The sequence below is a fragment of the Camelus dromedarius genome, chromosome 17 (genome assembly GCF_036321535.1).
Source record: "Camelus dromedarius isolate mCamDro1 chromosome 17, mCamDro1.pat, whole genome shotgun sequence".
NCBI lineage: Eukaryota > Metazoa > Chordata > Mammalia > Artiodactyla > Camelidae > Camelus > Camelus dromedarius.
Window position 1 is genome coordinate 45,226,822 of NC_087452.1, and position 18,984 is coordinate 45,245,805.

Below are 18,984 nucleotides of genomic sequence, written 5' to 3' on the forward strand. Positions count from 1 at the left end.
GCCTGACCTTATTTTAAGTACCGGGGAGCTGGAGAGCACCGGGTTTCAACTCCCACCTGAGCTTCCTTCCACAGCCGGCAGCTAAACCAGCCTGATATTAACGAGCGACCCAGTTAACTGAGCTTTGGTCTTCTACCTCTCACTAAATCAACCTGATCCACATCGAGGAAAGTTAAAAAGTCCAACAGGAGCGTCCCAGGGCAGAGCAAACATAGCTGGTGATGTGAAACATGAATGAAAAAAAAACCAAAAAACCACTCAAAATTCATGTCACAGTTAAAGGAACCTTAGACATAATTTCCAAAGTATAAGCTAGTAGAATATTAAATACAGCTATTACAAATCTCTAATTTCTCCATCTCGAAGGACACTTCTGGGCCTGTGAAATCAGAAGAAGGCAGAGCTCCCAAGCACACAGACTTTTTTCCCCCTAAAGTACCCCTAAAAGATGAAGATTAGCAGACAAGTCCTCCACATTTTCTCCCCTTGACGACCACACGGTGTCAGGCAATACAACGGCTTTCTGTCTGTAAAAACTCTTACCCAAGAATGCCCCTTCAAGTCAGCTCAAGGTTTAGTGTTTCAGATACAGCGTTTCTTCTTCTAAAGTCACCTTTTATGCCTGCCAATCCTTGACAGATAGAGATTTCTTGTTGCAGCCCTCAATTTAAAGATGTCTGTCCTGCCTCAAGTCCTTTCTGGAAACAAGGCAGGAGATAAATCAACAATGAAGATGTCTTTCCTCCCCTGAATTACTTTTCCCCCAGAAAGTGGCACTTCTTATAATTAGATTTTGGACAGATGAAGGAAAGTCATGCAAGATAAGAATCAAGGTTGCTTGTTTTCCGAAACAGGACATTAAACTCAGACTGCTGGAGAACTGACCCACCCCGTGGGCTTTTGAGATCTCTGAATAAAGTCTACACAGGAACACAAATCGATATCCTTTCACTGCACCTACAAAGCTGGCATCGTTCATAACTGTGGCTAGATCTTTCTACTAAATTTCCCGTCTAAATGAACTAGTCACGTTGAAAGTTAAAGTGAGCAGGTCTTTGTGGCTCTCAGTGTAACTTTTAAGCTTTCTTTAGTTAAAAGTCTGCTCCTAACCCCAACCCAGGCACACACTGCAGAGGCTAAATTCTACGTTCACGCTCACTGCTGCGTGCATGAAAACTCATCAGAAGCTAAGATCTGACTACTCATTCCAAATGCAGCGCTGTTCCAGTGGGATTAATCTATAGTCTGGACCTACTGTGAGAAGAAGGGAAGAAATAAAGATAGCTACATTTACCCAAGAAATAAACTAATAATTTCCCTCGGGGACAGGGCTTCCATGTACTTACGCTCACTTTGCCTGCTAACCTGTGACATCATCACCCTTCTTATCATAGATGGAAATTCTGGAAATTTTAGGTCCGCTGTGCAAGGCTACGTAACTGGACATCAAATGCACATCTAGATGGGAAAAGGGCAAGTCCTTAGAATGTTCTGGAAGCACGACAGATCACCAGTGGTCCTCCTCCTCCAGCGCAGTGACCCTGGTAGAACCCAGCGAAGGGGGCTGCGGCAAGTGCTGCACGTGCTTCGTCTCGGCTCCACTCTGCCCCCCTGCAGCCTGCCCCACTCTCAGCGGGGGCTGGAAAGCCGGACCACAGCCTCAGGTCCCACTCGTGATGCAGCTTCCCACGCAGGACTCGAAGCCAAAGACAACATCCCGGGGCCAGGAGACGTGCTTCGGCAGCTGATGCGTTCCCGCTGGCAGACTCAGCTGAGGAGGCATTTGGCTTTTTGTGGCAGCTAGACCTGAAATTCCAGTGCCCCATCCCTGTCTTCAGAGCTTTGAGAGACAAATCAAGGGGCATCCAGTTGGGGACCACGTGTCACAGTGGAGACCCAAGACCCAGAAACTGTGCGAGGAGACCCTGCGTCCTTGCCTTCCTGTGAAAGGCCAGCTCCGTGCTGTGACTGGGTGGTGTGGCTGGAAGCCTGGCCAAAAGCCTGCCTCCTCCAGCACTATCAAAAATTTTGGAAGCCATCTAATGATGTATAATACGTCTCCTGCTGCTTGGACGTTGGCATCAGCAACTGAACCTTGCTTGACCGAGACAATGGATATAGCACTCTCTCATGGAAGGGAGAGTCCCCTGGACTGGTTTCCATGAACTTCACGGTGGGTGTGGACAAGGGGGAACCGATCTGATGGAAGTGTTTTGCCCTGCGTTCTACAAGATGTGGTTGACTCATTCTTGTATAACTTGGGTGCTGTTTCCTCAAATCATGCTCAACTAGAAATGGGAATAAAGAAGGGATTCCCACAAACCTGGGGCTGGCTTCATATCAAGTGAGATAATCAATGTGAAAACTCATTTACTCTTCAACGAAAATTAACAGTAATGATCATCTAAGGAAAAATACGACCACCTTCCCGAGAATAACTCTAGCCATAAATCTTAGCAAAACAAGAAATATATGTATTTTGCATCTGTTTAAAATTTAGATTTCGGTCTCTGAGATGAATAAAAGACCAAAGGACATCAAGGAACAAATGCCTCTTGAATTTCTGCTCAAATTTGAAAATTTGAGGTTTTTTTCTTTTACTATCTTTCAATATCTTCCTAAGCATATTTTTCTTTTAATGTCTTACATCCTACTCTAAATAATTTCTTTAAATAAAAATAGAAAGGTCCTACACCACTAGAGTCTAAATGCTAGACAAAGATTCTGGAACACAGTCACTGCTCAACACATATTTGATCAATAAATAATACATGCATTCTTAATTAACACTGTAAAACTCACAGAATTATAGACTGGAGAAGACCTTGGAGAGCTTAAGAATCAGGAATAAGATATAACAGAAGACAAGGGAACAGCTGAGGCGTTTTCTTCTCAGGAACTGTTAAGTAGTGTAAATCCTCCTTTTTCCAAAAATTAATTATGAATTAATCTATATCATGTCGATGAAAATAAGAAACTATCAGTAATAAGAACAGAAAAGAGTTTTATTTGGGCCAAACTGAGGACTAGCCCCAAAGCCGGCTTTCCAGATGACTTTGAGAAACTGCTCTGGAGGAGCAGGATTCTCAGCGGTTTTATATCTCGTCAGGACAAAGAACATGAAACAACTCAGGGGTACGTTTCTTTAACGTTGCAAAAAACAGACCAGCACATACACGTCCAGCATGTACGGTGCAGCCTTGGCGTCTGGGAAGTCTTCTCATCAAAGAAAGACCAGCGTTGGCATCCCAGGAAGAGGGGCATTTAATCTTCATTTTTAACATGGACATTCTTTACTTCTAGTCAATGTGCCCTTTTCTTTAATAATTGTAGCAGATGTCCAATGGATGTTTGACAGGCCACAAACAGGCTGTTTCAGCATAAAATTTAAGTCAACTCATGTATAAGCCAGAATGACTTCTCCATACCTCAGTATGTGAAAATTTCTTTTATCGGCATTATATAATAACCCAATCAAAAGCCAACACAATCTGACAGAGGAGAGGGGCACAGCAGTGCACAAGTTAACAAGAAATTCTAAAGATTATGGCTGGGGTGGTTTACCCTGTCAGATGTTAAAACGTACCCTAGAACTACAGATGTTAAAACATGGGAACAAAGACTGGAACAGACTAGAAAGTACAGAATTGAACCCAAGCAGACAGACAGAGGGGAGGGTACAGCTCAGCGATAGAGCATGTGCTTAGCATGCACGAGGTGCTGGGTTCAATCCCCAGTACCTCCATTAAAAAAATAATAATTAAATAAATATACTGAATCACCCCCTCCTGCGAAAAAAAAGAAAAAAAGAAAAACTAAACCACGTAGACACACAAACTAAAGAAATGAACAAAAGGAAGCAATCAGATTAGAGAATGGAAAACAGATTTACAGATTATCAATATATCATATTGGGACAACTGAGGAGATATCTGGAAACAGAGCTAGAACCCAACTTTAGACTCTATGTTAAAACAAATTTCAATATTAAGGTTAAATATTCAAAAATACTATAAGAAAAATACAGGGTAAATATTAATGTATAATTAATTATATTCAGTTTTATTAGGAATGTAGACTGTTCTAATGAACCTGATGTAAGGAAAAGTATGACGGATAGATTTAAAGACAAACTTTACATTGTGTAAATAAAATCAAGGCATGACAAGTTAGAAGGAATATTTGCAACATAGAAAGGAGGTTGATATTCCTGATATGCATGAAAAATGCCTTTATGTGAATAATAAAACAGCTGAACTTCTCTCTTAAGGTAACTGACTAGACCTGTATGTTTTTCTCTCCATCCTCCCTAAAATTCCACTGAAATGACCAAAAAAACACCAAAAAATAAACCCCACAAAAAAACAAAAACCACTTCACACACACAAATAATTTAAAAATACACAGCAATGCTGAAAGCTGCAAAGAACAGCAGCAGAGATCTGTCTCAGTGAGGGACTCCCAGGGGGCACGTGGGAACAAGGTAATGATTAGCAATGGGGCTTCCAGTCTTCAGCCCCAGCCCACCAGAAAGGGCAGTTTCCAGGCAGACGCTCAGAAAAATTCAAAGATCAGCAGTAACAGCAGAAGTGGGGAAAGGAACGGCCAAGCGTAAAGTGATAAGGGATACCTTTTAAAGGCTTAGAAACCTGCCAAGTTAATCATTCTCTCCACATCCCCTCCAGCAATTACTTCTGGAAAAAGTCCCCAAGATAAAGCTTCAACACTTCCAGATCCTTCAACAAACTGTCTCCTACCTCGCAGCAAAGTCCACGCAGCCTCACTGCCCACCATGCGCCTCCGACCCCATTAATATTTCCCTTCCTCAGGAAAAAAAGAAAAAAGAAACACAAAAAAACCACTAGACGCAGGGCATCTGATGTAAACCATTCACTGCCTGCGGCACAGGGATTCTCACCTAAGCTGAGCTAACAGTCCAACCACCTCACATACAGTTACAAATGGACAAGTGTGAATCACCGAGTGACTGAGGGAAACAGCCAATGATTGAGAAGCAACAGACTCAAGACAGAAGAAGTGGTCTCTCTGTAAACAAAGAAAAGCGTAAACACAGTTGACCTTTGAACAGCAGGGCTTAGGAGCCCTGATGACCCTCTGTGGTTGAAAAATCGAGTATAACCTACAGTTGGCCAACTGCAGGTGGTGTAGTTCTGTGGCATCTACTACAGAAAACCATGCACATGTAAATTGAACCAGGCGGTTCAAACTCATGGTGTTCAAGGGTCAGCTGTATACCCAAGATTCTTAAAGTGTTTCAATAAAGAAGCAATCAGACTACAAAGTACAAAGAATGACAAGATAGTGGGAATGAAAGCTATCAAACCCAAAATAAAGATTCAACAATTGGACTGAAAAGCAGCACATGTGCAGCTGAAAACCTGAATGTGGACTGGAAGTGTTATTTCCCTAGAACTCCGCAAAAGAACAAAGAGAAGGAAAGTATACAAGGAAAGTTAGGAGATACTAGAGACAGTTTAATCTCTTCTGGAACGTCTGTTGAAGTTTGCTTGTTTGTTTTGTTTTTTAAGGAGAAAACAGAAAAAAAAAAATTGATGCAGGAAATACAAGGTATTTCCTTTTACTTAACACAGATTTGAATATTAGTTGTAAAGAGCCAAATGAGTTTTGGGGAAGATAAACTTAAAAATGCCCTTCTGGACACACAGCGGTAAAACATGATCTCAAAGAGGGGGAGAAAATTCCAAAAGCTTCTAGGGACATTTAAAAAAAAAACACTACTGTGACTACATAAAATGAAATTTTAAAAAAAGGAGATGAGCACCTGATTCCCCAGACAAGTTGGTTGGAAGCCTGGTGAAGCAAGCTCTGACTTAAACACCGCAAAGCTCACAGTTTACCGCAACAGATGCAAAGGACGCGCTCTCAGCAGGGAATCGGGCTACAGCTGTCCTGAGAGGGGGGCTTCAGGTCTTCCTGGTTTCTCCCAGGTAGGGGTGAGGGCATTCTGCCTGCCCAGACTGCACCAGGACTGAGGAAACTCAGTGGAGGCTTAACAGCCTTCTTTTACTTCCACCCACATCAACCTGAAGCTCCAGTATAATTACCCCATATGGTTGCAAAACTGCCTTTCATGAGCCATTTCACCTCGATACAGCAATAACATTCCATCTACAATTTCTTGCTACACCTTCAATACCATCTTTCTAGATTCTCATGGGTAAGTTACTGTGGAAGGCACCATCCATGCAAGCTTGCACTGCAGCTAAGTCTGTGGGAATGGTAGTCACAAGGCCTGAGGGGGCCTGAACCTAACAGGCCCGACCAGGGACTACCAGACCATCAGGTCTCTTATTAACAACATGCTAAAGGCAATGAAGCAACACCTTCTGAGGATTAATGAAAAGAAATTTTAAGACCTACAATTATATCAACCAAATTATTCAAAAATAAAGGTAAAAGAAAGATGTTATTAGATGTGCAACGATTCAAAAAGTTCAACACCTTCAAACCCTTTCTGAAAGAATTACTCAAGGTGATATTTTGAAAGTGAAAAAATTAACCACAAAGAAAATGACACGAAAAATGGCATGCAAAAAACAGCATGAAAAAATTTAAACTTGTAGTTGTCAAAAGAGCTGTTTGGTAATATGGGTGGAGAGCTTCAGACAACCAGCAAGAAATGATTCCTAAGAAATCATTCTTTTCAAAAGTAGTCCAGAGATTGTACAATGGTGCATCCACTTTGGAAAACAGTCTGGCAGTTCCTCATACAGTTAAATGTAGAGTTATCATCATACGATCCAGCAATTCCACTCCTAGGAATACATCCAAGAGAAATGAAAATAAATGTTCACACACAGACTTGTACATGACTGTTCTTAGCAGTATTACCAATACCTAAGGTGGAAACAACCCAAATGTCCATGAACTCATGAATGGATAGATAAAATGTGGTTCAGCCACATTATGAAATAACATTTGGTAATAAAAAGAACTGCAGTACTGATTCATGGCACAACGTGGATGAACCTTGAAAACAATGTGCTATGTGAAATAAGCCAGTCACAAAAGATCACATATTGTGGGATTCCAGTTATATGAAATGTCCAAAATAGGCAAATTTTTATAGACACAGAATGCAGATTAGGGACACCCTCAGAGAGAGTGTGGGAAAATGGAGAAAGGCTGTTACTGGGTATGGGTTTTCTTTCTGGGATGATGAAAATATTCTGAAATTGACTGTGATAGTAGTTCCAAACTCTGAATATTCTAAAAGCCACTGAATTGTATGTTTTAAGTGGGTGAACTGTATAGTATGTGAATTGTATCTCAATAAAGATTACTTTAAAATCCATAAAATTGTCTAACAAAAAAGTGCATGGTGAGGAATAGCTAAGGAGGACAGTGTTATCTTCTGGATAGAAGTATGTGGTTACACATCAATTCTCCGGGTAGTTAGAAAAATGTTTAAATACCCTGGGTAAATTTTGAAAAGTAATTCTGAACCAAATCAAGATAGAATTTATAACTTTCAATCACTAGAGAAAAAAATAAGGAAAACTAAGAATTCTAAATAAGTCGTCACAAAAAATATAAATGTGTTAAAATTTCTATACTGAAAGACAAGTAAGCTCTCAGACTGGGTATAGAACTAAAATCTAGTTATATGATGAATACAGAAGATTTAACAAGCTGACAGAGAAAGGAAAACAAAGTTAGGGTTTCCTTTGAGAAGACGAAAAAGTTCTGGAACTAGATAGAAGTGATTGCATAATGTTCTGAATGTACTAAATGCCATTCAATTGTTCTTTTAAAAGTAGTTAATTTTATAGTAATGCCTTATTTCATTGCACTTTGCTTTTAATGCACTTTGAAGAGATTTCTTCAAAAAAAAATTTTTTTTTCCCGCAAATTGAAAATTTGTGGCAACCCTGCATCAAGCAAGTCTTATTGGGCACCATTTTTCTAACAGCATTTGCTCACTTCATGTCGCTGTCACGTTTGTTACTTCTAGCAATAGTTCAAACTTTTTCATTAGTATATTTGTTATGGTGATCTGTGATCAGTGATCTCTGATAATACTACTGTAATTGTTTTGGGGGCACCACAAGCCCTGCCCACCTAAGACGGTGAATTTGATCAATTACTGAAATGACAACAGAGGATTTAGAATATTACATAAACTGAGCTGATAAAGCAGCAGCAGAGTCTGAGAGGATTGACCTCAGTTTTGAAAGTTCTACTGTGGGTCAAATGCTATCAATCAGCACTGCATGCTACAGACAAATTGTTCATGAAAGGAAGAGTCAATTGATGAAACAAACTTCACTGCTGTCTTACTGTATGAAATTGCCACAGCCACCCCAACCTTCAGCAACCAACAAACCCTGAACAGTCAGTAGCCATCAACATCCAGGCAAGACCTTCCACCAGCAAAAAGATTATGACTTGCTAAAGGCTCAAGTCATGGGTAGCATTTTTTAGTAATAAAGTATTTCTTTATCTAAGGTATCTACATTGTCTTTTTAGGCATAATGCTGTTGCACACTTAACAGCCTACAGTATAGTGTAAATATAACTTTTATATGTACTCGGGAGATCCAAAAAATTCCTTTGATTAGCTTTATTTTTATATTTGCTTTATTGCAGTAATCTGGAATCACAATTTCTCTGAGATATTCCTGTATGTCACTTCATTTAAAAAATAAAGGGACAAGAATGTATCAGATAAATACTAGCTAAAAAAAAAAGCTGGGGTGGCAATATTAAAGTCCGACAAATAGACCATAGGCAAAGTGATCTAAAATGCTAGTCTTACATATGAAATAGACACAAAACCCTTAGATGTGATATTAACAAATCAAATTCAAGAGTTAAAAAAGTTTGAAAATACAACAGTTTATTGAAAGAATGCATTATAACTAAGTAGAGATTATTTTATATAAGTACAAGGATAATTCAACATTAGATCCTTTACTATAATTCACTCCATCAGCAAACTGAAAGAAACCAAAACCCGTATGATCAAATACTAAAAATGCTCCTCCCCGCCAGCCAAACCCTATCTTCTAAATTCAACAATCATTCCTGATTAAAATGGGAACACAGTTAAACCTCCCTTCCTTAACTCAATACAATTATCTACCAGAACCTGCAGTTAAACCTGTATTATCAGAAAGCACTAGAAACACCCCAATTAAAGTTATGAGCCAGCCAAGGATACCCACCACATCCCAATCATTCAACATTACACTGGCAGTCCTAACCTATGCAATCATTTAAAAAAGAAAAGTGTAAATATAAAAAGGAAAAGAAAACCATCTTTATTCACAGATATTAGTATAATTTACTCACAAAATAATAAAACCATTAGAACTAATTACTAAAATAAAATGGCTAAACGAGTAAAATAAGAAAATGAACAACTTTCTTCCAAACCACAAATAATCAGAAATCGATGAATCCAATTCATTTTTGACAAATTCCACTTATCCAAAGTAGTAATAAGTATGCAAAACTCTTTTGGAAAAAACTTAGGACTTCAAGAGCATAAAGTGACCTTAAATAAATAGAGAGATACAATATTACTAGGAGATAAGATTCAATATCATAAAGCCATCTCTTCAAATTAATTTATAAATTTAATGCAACATCAGTCAAAGTTGTAGTGAAACATAAGGAACACTGATTCTAAAAATCGCCTCTAAGTGTTAGCTTAAGTATACAAGTATGGCAAAGAAATAGAAAAAGTTGTATGGCTTGCCCTGTTGAATGTTAAAATGCATGATAAAGCTCTAGTCAATTTGGAATTGACTCAGGAATAGAACACAACAGGATCAATATGTGGGAATATGATGTGATTAAGGATAAGACAGCTAGACATCCACTTGGGGAAAAAAGTGAAATTACATTCTCACATCTACACAAAAAGAACTAATGGCTTTAGATGGTAAATATTCTTAACATTTAAAAATAAAATCCCCCATATTTTCTTCAAATATTTGTATAATTCTGGGGTTAGGGAAGCCATGTTGAAGCAAAGGAAACCCCAGAAGGCTAAATAAATATAACAGTCTAGATTTCATGCAAATGAGAAACTTACTTTGATGAAAAATGGCATGGATGATGCTAGTAACAAGGGACAGATGAGACAATGCCTGTGACATACAGGAAACATAAGTCAATAAAAAAGCAGTACGGAACAGTATCAAAACACTATCCAATGAAAAATAAGTTGCAGATTGTGTATAATGCTCTCATTTATGTATGCATATGTCTTTTACCATGTGTGCATTCGCACACGTACAGAGAAAGGTCTGGGAGACATGTGAATGGTAAGCACACCAGGGCAGGGGGAGGCCAGGGGTGGAGTAAAGGAGGTAGGTTAGCAGAGACATTCAGTTTCCACTCTACATATAAATGATTTGAAATTTATTTTAAAACAATGAATACATTGCTTGAAGTTTCTTTAATTACATTAATGCATAAATATATTCTCATAAAAAGTGTAAACCGTATAAAAAGATAAGGAGTTACAAAGCAAACTTCTCTATTCAAATAGCCCCCAAACCAATCTTATATCCCTCTGGAGAGGTAATTTTCATTAAAGTTTTCACTCCCTTTTTTATCTTCAAAACTTTTTTTTTATAGGGGGAGGAAATTAAGTTTACTTATTTATTTTTTTCATGGAGGTCCTGGGGATGAAACCTAGGACCTCATGCATGCTAGGTGAGCACTCTACCACTCGAGCTATACCCTCCCCCTTGAAAATACTCTTTTTAAAAGAAAAAACCTCATTTTTCTTAAATGGGTAGAGGGCAAAAACAGGCAATTACTAAAAGAAGAAATAAATGGCTAATAAAAGCATATTTAAAACGTTCAACTTTAGCATTATGCTATATACCAGAAATTGACACAACATTGTAAACTGACTATACTTCAATAAAAAAATTATGTAAAATAAATAAATAAAATGTTCAACTTTAATAATCACAGAAATACAAATAAAAACACTGCTTTTTTTCACACGTCCGGGGCTCACCTAAGTATTTGCTGATGTTCTGACTAGTGGGTGCCTGTGCTAAATAGGTTTTTATTAATTTGAATGTCTCCCACCCCAAGAAAACTGGCAAACAGTAGAAGTTTGAGTATTTACAAATACAACCCTGTCACACTCTGAAACACCACTAGAGGGAATACAGATTGGTATAAACCTTCATGTACAACTTGGCAAGTAATATCAAAAGCCTTAAAAACACAAAAGCCGAACCCCTCCCCCCACCACACACAAAGCTGTTAGAACTAACAAATGAGGTCAGCAAAGTTGTAGGATACAAGGTCAAGGATGCAGATCTCAACTGGATTTTTTATGACCTAGCAATGAACAATCTGAAAAATGAAATTAAGAAAGTAATTCCATCTTCAATAGAAGCAAAAAGAATAAAACACTTAGGAATAAATTCAACAAAAGAAATGCAGGGCATGGATGCTGAAGACTATAAAACACTGTTAAAGAAATGAGAGAAGATCTAAATAAATGGAAAGGCATCTCATGTTCATGAGTTGGAAAACTTAATTTTTCAAGATGGCAATATTCCCCAAATTGATCTACAGATTCAACACAATCCATTCTGAAATCCTAGCTGCCCTTTTTGCAGACTCTGGCAAGCTAACTCTAAAACGACAGGAGGTGCAAAGGACCTGGAACAGCCAAAACAATTCTGAAAAAAGAACAAAGTTGCAGACTCATAATTCTGATTTCAAACTTTCTACAAAGCTACAGTAATAAAGACAGTGTGGTAATGGCATTAAGGATAGACATACAGATTAATGGAACAGAACTGAGAATCCAGAAATAAACCCTTATACCTATGGACATAAACGATTTTCAACAAGGGTGCCAAGACAGTTCAATGGGGAAAAAAACAGTCTTTTCAATAAACGGTGCTGGGATAATTAGATAGCCATACAGAAAAGAATGAAGTTAGACTCCATTATACTCTTCATAAAAATAAACTCAAAATTAATCATACATCTAAATATAAGATATAAAACTTTACAACTTATAGACGAAAACAGGAGTCAATCCTTGTGACCTGTATTAGGCAGTCTTCTTAGACATGACATCAAAAGCAACAAAAGGAAAAAAAAAATGTATAAACTGCACTTTATCAAATTAAGAAACTTATGCTCCACACAAACAAAATGGAAGAAAAATATTTGCAAATCATTTATCTCATAAGGGACCTGTATCCAGAATATGGAAAGCATGCTTACAAGCCAAAAATAAAAGAAATTAACATAATTTTTTAAATGGCAAAGGATTTGAATAGACATGTCTTCAAAGGAGATACACAAATGACCAATAAAGCCCCTCAAGAGATGCTCAACATCAGTAGTCACTATGGAACTACAAACCAAAACCACAGTGAAGTACCACTTTCTACCTTGTAGGATGGTGAGAATCAAGAAGACAGAAAATAACAAGTCTTGGTGAGGATGTGGAGAAACTGGAACACTCGTATTGCTGTTGGGATTGTAAATCAGTGCAGCCACTTTGGAAGCAGTCTAGCAATGCCTCAAAATATTAAACAAAGAGTTATCATATGATCCAGCCATTCCTATCTTAGGTAAATGCCCAAGAAAACTGAAAACATATGTCCACACAAACACGTGTACCGAAGGTTCACAGCAGCATATTCATCAAGTCAAAATGTGGAAATAATCCACATGTCCATCAGTTGATGAATGGATAAACTAAATGTTACATATATGAATGTTATATATATGAATGAATAAACTAAATTTATATATAAAATACAATGAAATATTATTAGGCAATAAAAGGAATGAAGTCCTGAGGCACACTAGAGCATGAATGACCCTTGAAAACATGCTAAGTAAAAGAAGCCAGACAGAAAGGGCCAGCTATTATCGGATTCCCTGCATAAGAAATGACCAGAACAGACAAATCCACAGGTGCAGAAAGCAGATTAGTGGTAACCAAGGGCTGAGGGCAGGAGAGAGTAGGGAGTGACTGTTAACAGGTATGAGGTTTATTTTTGCTGTGATGAAATGTTCTAAATAGATATTGGTGAAAGTTGTACAATTCTACGATTACCCTAAAAATCCCTGAATTGTACACTTTAAAAAGGTCAACATTTTATGAATGATATCTCAATAAACCTGCTTTTAAAAAATGCATATGCCAAAACTCATTGAACCCTACACCGAAAAGGGGAAATTTTACTGTATACCTCAATAAACAGGACTTGAAAGGAAATGCATATACCCTTTTATTCAATTCTAAGTACTCATCCTTAGAAAACATTAGAGAACATCCAGAAACATATAGTTTAAAGGATGTTTGTTACTACGCTGCTACAGGAAAGAAAGAAACCTAAGGAGATCAGTAGGAGCCTGGATGTTTATGGAAAACTAGATGGCCATTACGAATGCCATAGAAAATTAATCATTGATGAGGAAAGGTAATTTATCAGGTCTCCCCAGGAAACTGGCATATTCAGATTGGGTAACCTGAGTGGAGTTTAATAAAGGTCTTATTTAGAAAGCAGGGTGCAGGAAAACCTCAGTGGCAGTGCAGTACCCGGCAACAGTAACAGCCGGGAAAGAGTTAGCAGGGCCAGGGAAAACAGCTGAGTGGAGGGGACTCAGCCAAGGTCCTAAGTCCCGGCAGCGAGGAATCCTAGGAAATGAGGACCCCCTCTGCTCCCCTCTCACCCTACAGCCTCCTTTCGGGGCCAGGAGGACATCAGAATCCAGTGGGACATCAGAGGGGACCCTGGCAACAGTCCATGCAAGTCAGCTGAATCGGGGTGGAGAGCAGGGTGGAGAGTGCACCGGATGGATGGAACATGTCCAACACGGATAGGCACAGCAGTAAACAAAAGTAGTTTACAAGTGACTGCATTTAAAAAAAAACTCCAGATAAGTGATATAAAACCACTTCAGGAACACTGGAATGGCTCACTCCGAGTTCCTCAACAGTGCTGCTTCTGGAAGCTGGGGGAGCAATTCTCCATGGTTGGGGACTGTCCCTGGCCCCCAGGGCACTCAACACCAGTAGAAATCTCAGGCATTACAATAACCAAAATTTTTTGAAAAGTCTACCCACTCCCAGACACAGGGTGGTACCACACCTGTTAGGAACCACCGTGGGAGCTACAATTAGGTTTTGGGTTTTTTTCCTTACCTGCATTTTTCTTATTTTTCGACAAAGACTAGGTATTGTTTTTGTGAAGTGGAAACTATGTTCACTATTCTTTAAAAAGAACTCAACAGGATAGAATAATTTAGATTCCAACTCTCAGTAACTTCCTTCCCCAACTAAGTTTGCTCATGACAGTAAGTAAATGAAAGGTGATCTAACACTATTACACGGATGATATAATTCTTGTTGAAGTCACCAACAACAGGAAGGGTGCAATTAACTCAGTTTCTGACAAATCACTTTTATTCTCCCAGTACTCATAACTGTTACAAGATCACGGCATCCTACAAGTCACAGGTCAAGCACTGGATTGCTTCTAGCTTGTTATAAAACTTTAAAAGGAAGGAAACAACTACAATTTGGTTTCAACACGATGTTACGCTGGCACAGCCCGGAATGTTTTAGTAGCTGGCTACTCCTCCTCACCCCTGTGAGAAAGCCAGGGCAACGGATTTTGACAACAGATTTGGGGAAACATTGTATTTTGTTCTCTATTATTTCAGTTTCCCAAGGTTCAAGCACAGGAAGTCAGGTCCCTAGTAATTCTTCGTCTCAATATTTTGCTTTTTTCAAGGCAGAAAGTTAACATTCTTCTGGGGGAAGGTCTACCGTAATCTCAGGGCTGGGACCGCAACAGTGTGAAATGTGGCACCCCCACCCCTGGATAAACAATCAGTGGTACCATTTTTTCATCACATGTAAGAAACCATCCAGTGTAAAGCTGCACCCTGATTCAGATAGTAAGACATGAACAAAAGAGTATCTTGGATCAATAAAACATAGTAGTACACCATTTAGGGTGATCCTTAACATTTTTAATTTTAAGAGTTCTTCTAATGTAAAGAAAAGTATCTGTTGTTGAATAGGCTCACATTACTGATGACAGTTTAATACAACTTTGGGGAAAGATAACTTCACAATATGCATCAAAACAGAATATGTAAAATCTGTGTACTCTTTGACACAACAATTATACTTTAAGGAACTCTCCCTCAAGAAAGTCACTGAACAAATGTGCAACGAGGCAAAAAAGGAAGATTGCTACAGCCCTGGCTATCCTAGTAAAACCTAGAAACATGTTCATTTTAAACGTGTTGTTTTAAAACAGAAGACTGGAGAAATCAAAAAGAGTACTTCTGTACGACAGACACACTGCACATGTATTATGCAAGAGATCTAAGACCCTGAAAAATGCTCATGGTAAGTAAACATAGCAGGTCACAAATCCATGAGAAAAGTTATAGCAAAATATGTGCATAGGGAAAAAAGTATAAAAGGAGGAGTCGGGATATAGCTCAGTGGTAGAGTACCTGCTTAGCACGCACAAGGTCCTGGGTTCGATACCCAGTATCTCCATTTAAAAAAAAAAAGTATGAAAAGGAAAAAACTGAGAATATGGAAGGATAAAGATCAAATTTTTAAAAATCTTAAACATTCATGAGTTTTCCTGACTAAGAGAACACATCAGGTCCACCAGGAAGAAAACGGATTCATATGAAGGCATGTCACTGTGATATTACAGACCTCTGGGAAGAAAGAAAATTCTATAGGCTTCCAGAAAGGACGGGGGTGGGGAAAGAATCAAGAATTGGAATTAAAAAACAAAATCAGAATAGCTAGATACATAAAATAGATAAATAAGTTCATACTGTAGAGCACAGGGAATTATATTCAGTATCTCGTACTAAGTTATGGTGAAAAAGAATACGAAAACAAACATGTATATTCATGTATGACTGAAGCATTATACCGTATACCAGAAATTGACACAACATTGTAAACTGACTATACTTTAATAAAAAAAAAAGAATCAGAATAGCTAGACGTTAATAGAGGAATACTTTCAAAATTCTGAAGGAAAACAATTTCCAACCTAACATTCTTTATGAAGTCAAACTATTCATTATGTGTAACAGTGGAATCAAGACATTTCGAAAGATGCAAATCTCAGTTTACACACACATCCTTTCTTAGGAAACTAGCAGAGGCTGGTGTTCCCTCCATGGGAGTAAGTCAAGACAGAGAACACACTGGTCATGGAGAGGAGGGGATCCAACCCAGGAGAGAGGGAAAGGGTTATGTGCAGGAGACTCCAGGCCCTCAGCTGCACCCAGGTGAGCAGGGCAGGTAGAGGTGGCTGGTCATGAGGATGACCTTGATAGGATACCTGTTGTCTCTTAGTTTCCTGTGAGGAGTTTTAAACAACTAAGGTAGAATCAGTGACTGTGGGTACCTCTAGGTATGGAGATGGTGGGGGAACTGCTATTTCTCCCTGTAAGACTCTTTAAAACACATGTACATAGAGCTTGGTCAAAAATAAAATCTCAACTATAGTAGTAATAAGGATAATTTTTCTTACACGTTTTTTCTTTTTATTTTTTTCCAAAAAATGTATTGAAATCGAATAGTATACATGCCAACATATCAACAGTGGTTGTTTCTAGCGATAGGATTGTGGGCCATTTACAATTTTTCTTTCATTTTCCTATTTTCAGAAAAAGTGTGGACCATGGAACTTAAAGATCACAAATCTGAAACGGGAGGCATCGCCTGGGCCACACCCACATCTCCCAGGGGAGAAGCCCTCTCTCTGTCATTTTAGCTTTCATTCGCCCTGCTGGAGCAGGGGAGCCTGCCAACTCCTTCGTTCACACAGCAAATATTTGTTGAATTCCTACAAGCCGGGCCCTGCAAGGTGATTCCAATACCCCAGCTTTTTATTGGCTCTCCTGAAGTCCTCAATGCCAGCTGAGGGAACCAGCTGGGGGATGGGCTAAGCCAACCCTTTGCAAACTTTCTGTGCACTGGAACCACCTGGGATTGATTCCTTCCCTCTGGGGTGGGGTCTGAGGCTCAGGAGGAGCAAGTAAGCTACTTGCTGGACACAGGTTTTTGCTGAACGTTTCTCAGAGGAACCACTGGAGTCCTCAGTCATTTCTACACCATCATGGCTCCATGCTCTAGGCCCCTCATAAGCTAGACTTCAATCCCACAAATGTTTAAATGAAAAGCATGTGAGATACGGTGGAAGGGCTGCCTTTAGCCATTAAGAGCAGGGCCCTGGAGACAGGCAGGCTTGGGTTTGAATCCGATCTCCACCACAGATGTGACTTACTTTCTCTATGCCTCAGGTTCTTCACACATAAAATGGGATAATAACTGAAGCTACCGTCTCAGGCTAGGGCTCTTGTATGGTATGTGAGGGCATGAAGGCATCTAAAAGGCTTGACGAGCCCCTGGCACATGGTGAAGACAGTGACCAGTGACCACCCTCTAGCTGTTAACAAGGCCAGGGAACTTTCACAGCCACAAAGGGCCTTAAGGGGCAATCAGCTGACCTCTCAGCCTCCGTGTTCTCCTACGGAGAGGAGGATGCACATGCCCGCCCTCCTTCCCAGGAACGTTCTGAGCCTAAATCAGCATGTGCACAGCACCAGAGAGGACACCCTTTGGCCCTCAGACCCTGAGATTTTATTCAGTAAACGTTTCCTGATTCACCTGAATTTTACTACCAAGGAGATAATTAGGAAAAAGAAGTCTTCTCCTCTCCCCTGATCTTCCGAAAGCTTTTCTTTAGGGAAAAGCCACCCATGTGGAGATCAGGTAAGGGAGGCATCACGTGTCCCTGACACTCATTAACACAAACTTAATGTCCACCAAGCATCCTGCTCCCAGTACACGCCATGACCCAGAGAGAATCCAGCAAGTTGGGTTTCCCCAACTTGACGAGAGCCACCGCCCTCTCCCCTAAGAAACCCCAAGGTGATGGGACCTCGTTCAGAGAGAGGGGGTGTCTCTGAGTTTTGCACCTTGGGATGAAGGCGAGGCTCAGCAAAGGGTTCCTTCGAAGCCCGCCCTGGGTGTGAGCCGGCTCCCAGGTGAGGAGCACGGCGCGGGGTCCACCTGAGCCCCTGCCCCGTCCGCCCGCCCGCGGTCACTCACGATCTCCGCCACGATGAGGAGCCCGGGCAGGGTGCGGAGGAACTCGCGGTCGTAGGCGAAGCTGCTGCTGGTGGTGGAGAAGTTCTCGGCGAAGGAGCTGGCGGTGGTGGTGACGGTGTGCGACCGGGCGCGCTGCGGCTCCTCCATCGTCGCGCCTCGGCCGGGCTGGGCCGACCCCGCCTCGGAGACCCCCGGCGCGGCGGGGCTGGACGCGCGGCCCTGAGCCCAGGGGCCGGCAGAGGGGGAGGGGAGCGCGGCGGCGCCGGGAGCGGAGCGCGCGGGGGGCGCCCGCGGGGGCCCGTCTGGCCGCGGCGCGTGTCCGGCGAGTGCGCGGCGCCCCCGGCTCTTCGGTGCGCTGGCTCTCGGGGGCCCCGGAGCCGGAGACCGGGCGAGGGGGACGCCGCCGGCGGCCGAGGGAGGCGGCAGAGGCCGGGTGGAGGGGAGGGGGCGTGGAGAGGGGCGGGCGCGCGGCCGGCGGGGAGGGGCCGCCCTGAGGAGGCGCCGCGGGCCGGCGGCCGCTTCACCTGTTGCGGGGAGCGCGCGGCCGGGAGGGCGCGGGGGCGCGCGCCGGGTGACGGGGCGACGGCGCCGCCGGGGAGCCGGCGGGGGTCGCGGCCGCCGGCTGCACCGTGCACGGCGCCGGCCTCTCCGGGCCCCGCCTCCCGCGGGCGGGCCGCTGCGAACCTGTCTCCTTCCACCTGGCGGCGGGCGGCTTGGGGCTCCGGGGCCCCCGGGGAGAGCGAGGCCTCCGGGGCCCCGGGAATGGAGGCGGGGGTTGGGGGTGGTGACTCGAAGGGGCGAAAGAGCGGCTGGAATTACGACCCGGCCGG

The 18,984-nt window shown here is 41.4% G+C and overlaps 1 protein-coding gene across 1 annotated transcript in view; it reads right to left on the reverse strand.

Annotated features, from left to right (window-relative positions):
• CMTM8 (CKLF like MARVEL transmembrane domain containing 8) overlaps nucleotides 1-18,386 on the reverse strand; it is a 70,254-nt gene extending 51,868 nt beyond the window's left edge. The window contains exon 1 of the mRNA XM_010982062.3: nucleotides 18,155-18,386. Coding sequence (XP_010980364.1) covers nucleotides 18,155-18,301 — 147 coding nt within the window. The 5' untranslated portion in view covers nucleotides 18,302-18,386. The remainder of the gene's footprint in view (nucleotides 1-18,154) is intronic.
• Nucleotides 18,387-18,984: the final 598 nt, after the last annotated feature.